General features: G+C 40.6%; 1 protein-coding gene across 2 annotated transcripts in view; it reads left to right on the forward strand.

The window, feature by feature from the left end:
* Window positions 1–9,131, forward strand: part of NUP205 (nucleoporin 205) — a 168,003-nt gene that overhangs the window by 101,589 nt on the left and 57,283 nt on the right. For both annotated transcript variants that reach the window (XM_006145012.3, XM_027770489.1), the window contains 3 exons: window positions 3,503–3,685; window positions 7,575–7,625; window positions 8,103–8,312. In XM_006145012.3, coding sequence (XP_006145074.1) covers window positions 3,503–3,685; window positions 7,575–7,625; window positions 8,103–8,312 — 444 coding nt within the window. The remainder of the gene's footprint in view (window positions 1–3,502; window positions 3,686–7,574; window positions 7,626–8,102; window positions 8,313–9,131) is intronic.

The raw sequence follows: 9,131 nt of genomic DNA on the forward strand, positions 1-9,131 counted from the left end.
TGGGAGTTTAAGCCACCGGGTCCAGGACTTGGACCACGGTTGACTACATGGGAGTCCAGTGACAATAACCATTACGCCATCTGCTGGGCCCAATATTAATAATTTTTAATTGCTGGAGAGAGAAAGAAAACACTCCACAATTGTGCATGGTCACGTGTAGTTCTTCCTGGATCGCCTTGTCCCCAGTCCTTCAGCTTGTTATATTCTTGAGCATGCGAGCATTCAAGACAGCCTGGAGATCTAACCCACCATCATCAATGTGGCTTTGAGCCTACAGTTCAGTTTGTATTGACTGTCCCACTAGACTAGGCCAAGAGTAGTCTGTTTTGTGACATTCAGGTATTTTAGAGAAAATGGACTTTATGTTCATAAAGATATTATTCTATAATTGCTTTAAATTTTGTAAGGCAACCTTGAAATAAAATAGTTTTTCGTAAGTAGAATACGAGTTTGTTTTGTCTTTTATGAGGGTTAAATCGGAATTCTTTAGGCTCACTCCGTATTCTAGTGGATAAGGCAGCTGGATTCTACATGCCAGCCACGCAGTTGGGATCTGTGAGCTTGAGAAACTTGTTAGGTGCATATGCTTGTGTGCCCAAAATCCCAAAAGGAAGGAGAGATGGAGGAGAAGGGCTTGGGACATGATCACTCCCCGTGGTGGATGCTTTCTCCTCTCTATCTCGCTCTGTCTGTCTCTTTCTCTCTGGTGAGTGTCTGTCCTCTCTAGCATAAACAAAACTACTTCATTAGTTTTACAACATGTGTAGTCTTTAATAGCAAGTTCATGTTGCCTTAAAGTTAAGATATGCTTTATATACACTTTTTCTTTATTTCAGGTTGTTTTGTCAAAATTTGTTAGGCAAATGGGTGACCTGCTGCCTCCAACTATTTATATTCCTTACTTGAAAATGCTGCAGGGCTTGGCCAATGGGCCCCAGTGTGCCCATTATTGCTTCAGCCTGCTCAAAGTCAATGGTAGCAGTCACGGTAAGGAAACCTGGATGTTGCTGAAGTCTGTTGTTACGCTCTGGAGTTCGGTACCCCACTGCCTAGGGGAGAATATTGGTTATCTGGGCGAGGTTCTACCAGGGGTTTAAGTTATTTTTGTAATAATAGAGGGAAAAAAGCACACTGTTGGTTCTTGTACACAGTGCTGCTTTGTTAATAGCCTCCTGGGTTGGGGGATTTTGCCATTCTCCTTTATGAAATACAGTTCAGCATAACAAATAAGAATTTATGTAAATCTTTATGAGCTCATCTGACAAGGGCAAACAGAGTTTATTGTTTTAAATTAATTTCTATTTCCAAATAATGACTAGACCTTTTGGAAAGACAATTCTGTATTGTTTTTACAGTTGAAAATATTCAGGGGGCAGGTGGCAGTCCTGTTTCCTGGGAACATTTCTTTCACTCCTTAATGCTTTACCATGAACACCTCCGGAAAGATCTTCCGAGTGCGGATAGTGTCCAGTACCGTCACCTTCCTTTACGTGGCATCACCCAGAAGGAGCAAGACGGGTTGATCGCCTTTTTACAGCTCACGTCTACTATCATCACTTGGGTAAGGTCACCCCTCTACCACAGAATCTTACGTGTAGTCTAGCACAGTGAGCGGCATGTCAGGGGGCCCAGATGTTTGGATGCTTACTTTAAATGTTAGTATCTCAAGTTTATGAATAGTAAATTTAGCGTCTATACTAGCATTCTGTCTTTTAAGCTCTTTGTTTCCTTGTCCTCTACAGGGCAGGGTGTATATTACAGTAGCCCTGCTGAATCGACATAATATTAATCTCTGTATATTTTTTTCTAGAGATGAATTTTGCTATACAGAGCGTATGCTTGCTAGAGAGCAGAGAGACATAAAGAGAAAGTGAGAAATCACCCCTCGGGGGAATGGCTATCCTGCAGTCCTTTCTCCTCCATTTCCCTCTTGGGATTTTGGGCACGCACGCACACGCGCCCAGTGTGTATTTTTTTTCTTTTTTAAGAATTATTTTGATTATTTTAACTTTATTTATTTATTTAAATTTGACCAGAGAGGGACAGAGTGAAAGAGAGAGTGAGAAAGCAAGCCGCCAGGTCTGGGACTCAAACTGCACTTGGCCGTGTGGGAGTCCAGCACCCTTAACCACCACACCACCTGCTGGTCCCAATTTTTTTTTGGAGAGGTTTTTGCTGTAGGGTGCGTGCACTCGCCAGAGAGACAGAGAGAGACAGAGAGACAGAAAGCGAGAAATCACCCCCCCGGGGGGATGGCCACAATCCCTTCTCCTCCATTCTCCTCTCCAGATCCTGGACACACATGCACACACGCTTGGTGTGAGTTTAAGCCACCGGGTCCAGGACTTGGACCACGGTTGACTACATGGGAGTCCAGTGACAATAACCATTACGCCATCTGCTGGGCCCAATATTAATAATTTTTAATTGCTGGAGAGAGAAAGAAAACACTCCACAATTGTGCATGGTCACGTGTAGTTCTTTTTTTCCTCATTTCTCCATCCTGTCAGGATTTTGGGCCTGCACACACCTGGCTTGTTTTTGATGCCTTTTGGGCCAGAATTTAAACCATGGTCAACCATGGAGGATTTGGTTGCCTTCACACAGTGTTTAACCACTACCAGGCTAGGCTGACACACTCTTAGTACAAAAAGAACAGTCTGAATCTGAAAGAAAATAGAGGGACAAGTGGGAACTTTTGTTAGATGCACATCCTTCTAGAAGGTTTCCTAACCCAGGTGAGGCGATAAATGCATGTATTGGTGTGTATATACATAAAGAATATCTCTACTTAGGAAAGTTAATTACTGATTTTTTTTCCTCTCCTATACCAAACTGTCTTACCAGCCACTACCAAATTAGTCTTTGTAAAAGGGATTGTTTTCATTACATGATTTCCCAGCAGAGAAATCTTAGTTGTTTTTATTGTTCACCAGAGAGTTAAGTTACTCAGCCTGACATTCTCTCTGAAGGGCAGCAGTAATGTCTTCCAAGTTCCTGGTTTTTCTAATAACCCTTAATGTTATTAAGCATCAAAATACCAAATTGGTAGTTCTTTCTCATTGAGTTAAAACAGAGTGGTATTTGATAACATATCTCTACCTTTTGCCTAAGAAAAGATTAAGGTATTTATTCATACATTATGTTACAGTAGAATATATATCACATTGTTTTGGAAGGATTTCAATTGCCTAGGCAAGACTTGTGACTTTGGCAGACCATTAATTTCTGTGTTGTTTCCTATTGCTGGAGCTGAAAAGCAATCGAAGTTATTTCTCCTCCCTTGTTTATTTTTCTCCCTCATTCTTTTGCAGTGATGTGAACTAGTGATCTGATTTGATCCACTGTTAGACTTTATGAATAAGTGACAGCTTTATTTTATTACGTATTCAACCTGGGAGGATTCAGTGTACGTGCCAGCAGCTTAGGCAACTGCTGGTCGTTTTTCTTGGCTCTGAAAAATGTAAAATATCTCTCGTTCTTTTTGTGTTCATTTCTTCAGAGTGAAAATGCTCGTTTGGCACTCTGTGAACATCCTCAGTGGACCCCTGTTGTGGTGATTCTGGGGCTTCTGCAGTGCAGTATTCCCCCTGTTCTAAAAGCTGAGCTACTGAAGACACTTGCAGCTTTTGGAAAATCTCCTGAAATTGCTGCTTCCCTCTGGCAGTCATTAGAGTACACTCAGGTAGTATCATGAACTTCTTTATTCTTATATTCCAATTTGGAAAGTGCGGCTTGATACGCACAGTGAAAGTATGTGATTGAGACATGAGTATACCATGGACTTCCCAAGTAGGAAGTAATGGTTTGGGGACTGAGCATCACAACTGAGGCTAAAGAAACTAATAGACTTGTGGTTTTTGGGCTGACTAGTAGACAGCTTCATATGTTTTCAGAAACAAGTTCTTCATATAATTCTACCTTTTTTTTTTTTTAAGAGGTTTTTGCTCTAGGGCGTGTGCGCTCACCAGAAAGACAGAGAGAGACAGAGAGATAGAAAGCGAGAAATCACCCCCTAGGGGGGATGACCACGCCGCAATCCCTTCTCCTTCTCCTCCATACTCCTCTCCGGATCTTGGGCATGCACGCACACATGCCTGGCATTAGTTTAAGCCACTGGGTTCGGGACTTGGACTGCTGGTCCCCAATGCCTGTTTTTTTTTAATGTCTGTAAGTATTACTAGATAGATAGAATACTTAACTCTGCCTTTGAGACTAGTCTGAGATAAGCCCACAGAAGTCATTTGTATTCAGTGACCAGCAGTTAGCATAATGGCTATGTCACTGGATTCCCATGTAGTTGACCGTGGTTTGTGTCCCAGACCTGGTGGCTTAAAACTCACGCCGGGTGCATTTGCGTGTGTGCCCAAGATCCCAAGAGGAGAAGGAAGGAGAAGGGATTGTGGTGTGGCTATCCCTTCTGGGGGGTGACTTCTTGCTTTCTGTCTCTCTGTCTCTCTCTCTCTGTCTGGCGAGCACACCCGCCCTGCAAAAACCTCTCTGAAAAAAAAATGTATTAAAAAGAAAAAGAAGTCATCTGTATTCATTAAATGTGGGAAATTGTCTCTTTTTCTTTTATTCTTCTGTGCTCTTCCTGCCCCATATCAGAAAAATGAAGTGTCTTTTTTTTTTTTTTTGGAGAGATTTTCACTGTAGGGCGCATGCGCTCGCCAGACACAGAGAGAGACATAGCGACAGAAAGCGAGAAATCACCCCCCAGAGGGGATGGTCGCGCCACAATCCCTTCTCCTCCATTCTCCTCTCGGGATCTTGGGCACGCACGCACACGCGCCCGGCGTGAGTTTTAAGCCACTGGGTCCGGGACATGAACCGCGGTTGACTACGTGGGAGGTCAGAGACATAGCCATTACGCTAACTGCTGGTTCCCGAAAAATGAAGTGTCTTTATGTAGCTATACATGGCCACTAGGGTTATTGTTCACACCGAAGGGCAGATCCAACTGTGTGCCATCGTTAACAGAAATATTAACAGCAGCCACAACACTTTATTGGTGTTAATGAAGGCATACTGCCAGGCTCATAAACTTTTGGGCAAAGGTGGGAATGTAGTAGGAATTTTTGACTTACGCACACTGAGGAAATATAGTTTTTCTGACCTGGGCGGGTGAATTGTATGGGTGATAGAATGTTTAAAGCCTCAATGAAATTTTACCTTTTTTTTTTTAATATTTAAAAAGTTACTGGATTTTTTAAATTAAACTTTTTAAAAAGGTTTACTTATTTAATTTTATTTATTAATTCATTTATTTTAATTTGACCACACACACACACACACACACACACACACACACACACAGAATGAGAAAGCAAGCCACCAGGTCTGGGACTTGAACTGTGGTCAGTTCTGTGGGAGTGTCCAACTCCTTAACCACCACGCCTGCTTCTGGTCCCAAGTTATTGGAATTTCATATCTAAAAGTACTACTATAATTCTTCAAGTGTAATTTTTCTATATGTGATAAAGTGCAAAAGGAAAAGAAGGTTGTGCTTTATAGAAAAAACTCTAGGAAAATGGTTACGCCCAATATATGTTTGCTTTAGGGGTAATAGAACATAAGGGAGCCTGTGATTTCAACTCATTTATAGGAGCAGCTATTAAAGCAGTAAGACATTGTAGATTATGTTCTTTTTTAGTTTGTTTTATTTATTATTTTATTATTATTCTTTTTAAAATTTACTATAGGCGTGTGTGCCCACTGGAGAGAGATAGAGAGAGAGTGAGAAAGAAAGCCGCCTAGTCTGAGACTCGAACCATGGTCGGACATGTGGGCATCTAGCACCTTAACCACCACACCGCCTGCTGGCCCCTCTAGATTATTTTCTAACATTTGTATCCTGAAGATATTAATGGTACTTCATTAAAAAAAAAAAAAAAGAATAGATTGGGCGTTGGCTGAGAGGTTGAATTATTTTTGGCTATTGAACTTGACTTTTTATTTATAAGTGTACCAGCATTTACCTGTGTCCTGCATGCTTAGTGCTGCTTTTCATCTGATAAGAAATGTGATTGGATTCAGACATTTCTATCCTTGCCGTGTCACTGTGTTTTAAGGGATTGAACCTAATGGAATATTCTTGGCTTGAAAGAGAGTAAGGTATGATAGTAACTATGATTAATTAGGCCACAGAATACGTAGGTCCATAGCAAGGTCAGTACAGAACTTCTGAAGTTTGACCATCTACCCACTTTAAGAAACCTGCTCTTAATAAATTTACTACTGGTTTTTTGGTGCTAACAGTAGGGGTGGTTGTAAATAGACCCGTATCTTGAACATAAATCTTTTTTAAGATTTATTCCTGGAATATCTGAAAAATTTGCTGAAGAAAACGTCTACTGTGTGATCTCAGAAATTACCAGTTTTCTGGAACCAGCAAGTGGTGTAGTGGTTATGGCGTTGGATTCCCACATGGATGAACATGGTTGGAGTCCCAGACCCGGGACCTTGAAAATCATATGATGTGTGGGTGTGTGCGTACTCAAAATCCTAGGAGGAGAATGGAGGAGGATTGAACCTAATGGAATATTCTTGGCTTGAAAGAGAGTAAGGTATGATAGTAACTATGATTAATTAGGCCACAGAATACGTAGGTCCATAGCAAGGTCAGTACAGAACTTCTGAAGTTTGACCATCTACCCACTTTAAGAAACCTGCTCTTAATAAATTTACTACTGGTTTTTTGGTGCTAACAGTAGGGGTGGTTGTAAATAGACCCGTATCTTGAACATAAATCTTTTTTAAGATTTATTCCTGGAATATCTGAAAAATTTGCTGAAGAAAACGTCTACTGTGTGATCTCAGAAATTACCAGTTTTCTGGAACCAGCAAGTGGTGTAGTGGTTATGGCGTTGGATTCCCACATGGATGAACATGGTTGGAGTCCCAGACCCGGGACCTTGAAAATCATATGATGTGTGGGTGTGTGCGTACTCAAAATCCTAGGAGGAGAATGGAGGAGAAGGGATTGCAGCATGACCTTCCCCCCACAGCCCCGGGAAGATTTCTCAGGTTACCTCTCACCATTTCCTCTCACTATTTCTCTCTGGCGAATGCGCACACCCTATGGCAAAAACCTTAAGGCAAAAAAAAAAAAGAATAACCAGTTTTTTTTGAACCTGAGACAATCTACTTGAACCTGACAGAATTGCTGATGAAGATCCTTAGAAATTCCACAATTGTCATTTAATTTAATTAATTTTGTGCGAGTATGCATGCGCTTACAGGAGAGAGGCAGAGAGAGAAGGGAAAAATGAGAAAGCACCCCCAATGGGGAGCTGTCATGCTGCAGTCCATTTTCTGTTTCTCCTTGTTTTGAAAACAAAGCCTGTGCCTGGTGTGATTTTTGGGCCTCCTGGATCAGAACTCGAATCTTGCCGTTGGCCATGTAGGATACAGCTGCTTAATGACCATGCCACACCTGCCTCACTCTAGTTGTCATTTCTGATGGAAATTGTGTGATGTGTGAGGGTGGTGGCTAAAGTATACAAATTAACTGCAAAGCCACTGTTGATTGGTGAGGGAAGAACGCTCCTAATATCCACTTCCCTTATTTTCAGATACTGCAGACTGTCAGGGTTCCAAGCCAGAGGCAAGCTATTGGCATTGAGGTAAGCTTTTCTTTTTCATTTAAGTGCTGTATTCATTCATACACGTAATGATAAAAAAGATTATAAAATAATTTTCTGCTCTATTAAAATAGTTTTTGTGATTTGTAAAGTGTGGAAAGTACATTATAAGGCAGCCATCTAAATTGAAAGTTCTTGGTTTGAACTCAGCTTAATTACTTGGGTCAACTTGAAGTGAGAATTTAATTCTTTTAATTTCTTCTCCCTCTCATTTTTAAAGAAACATGGAAGATTTCTATTTTTAATTCAAGGTTGGGATAACATGTGGGAATTAAAAATTCTTCCATACGACTCATTTGTAATAGATTTATATAATACTTTTTTATCTTTTCTTGCAGTTGAAAAACGGTAATAACTGTTATGTGTCTTTTGATGTGCTATAGCACTGGCAGTGAGTTAATGCGTACAAAATGCTCTATATTTTATAGTGACCAGCTTATCTTTATTTTTCTTTGGAAGGTTGAACTAAATGAAATAGAATCCCGGTGTGAAGAATACCCGTTGACTCGGGCCTTTTGCCAGCTTATTAGTACCCTGGTGGAGAGCTCATTTCCTTCGAATTTGGGTGCCGGACTGCGGCCCCCTGGTTTTGACCCTTATTTGCAGTTCCTTAGAGACTCTGTGTTTCTCCGATTTCGTACAAGAGCTTACAGGAGAGCTGCTGAAAAGGTTATGTTCAGAGAAAATCTTTTTTGTTCCTTACTCATTTACTGCTGCTTTTTCTTTTATCAGGGGCATAAGGTGCTGTACATTCATTTTAGAAAGTTAGCGAAAACTCAGTCAGATCTCTGTGATCTGATTAGTTTATGTGCAGTAAAAATAAATTCAGGCATTAAAACCAGAGTTTTGACATTTTAGTGAGTAGTAATTTAAGTAGTTTGAGTTCATAATCATTCAAGTCTTAATCGAATACATTTTGACTAAAATTGAACCAAAAAATATCCTAACTTTGGTTGGATCCACACTACTACCCTAATCGGAATGATTTAGGTTAGGGAGTGAAATAAACTCGCATACCAGTTTCCATCGATTAGTAGCATGTCTAGGTTGGTTTTAATGGGAAGGAGAGTTGTGATCCATTAGGCATGTCTGCCATGGACAGAGGCTGAAGGAGCACTGGTATTTGTGCACCTGTTTGCTCTAGTTACAAGACATTCACCACTGAGCTAATTGTACACAGCACTTTATGTAATTCCAGTTTTACCATGAGGCAGGTACTATTAATATTCCCATTTTACAGATGGAGGCTTAGCAAGGTTAAGGAACTTGCCTAAGGTCCAGGACCTGGATTTCAATCTACGACTCTGATTCCAGATCCAAGCTCATAACCACTAAGCTATGTAAGAGACCTTTCCAGGTTCTGATGTAATTCACTATAGTCTATAATACTGTTTATTACCTTAGAGAATACCCTTAGGTGTATTTTATAGAAACATTTCTGCTTTATTTTTATACTTTGCTTTTTTTTTGGGGGGGGGGGAAAGGTTT

This window comes from Tupaia chinensis, unplaced genomic scaffold, assembly GCF_000334495.1.
Source record: "Tupaia chinensis unplaced genomic scaffold, TupChi_1.0 Scaffold000140_1, whole genome shotgun sequence".
Taxonomy (NCBI): Eukaryota; Metazoa; Chordata; class Mammalia; order Scandentia; family Tupaiidae; genus Tupaia; species Tupaia belangeri.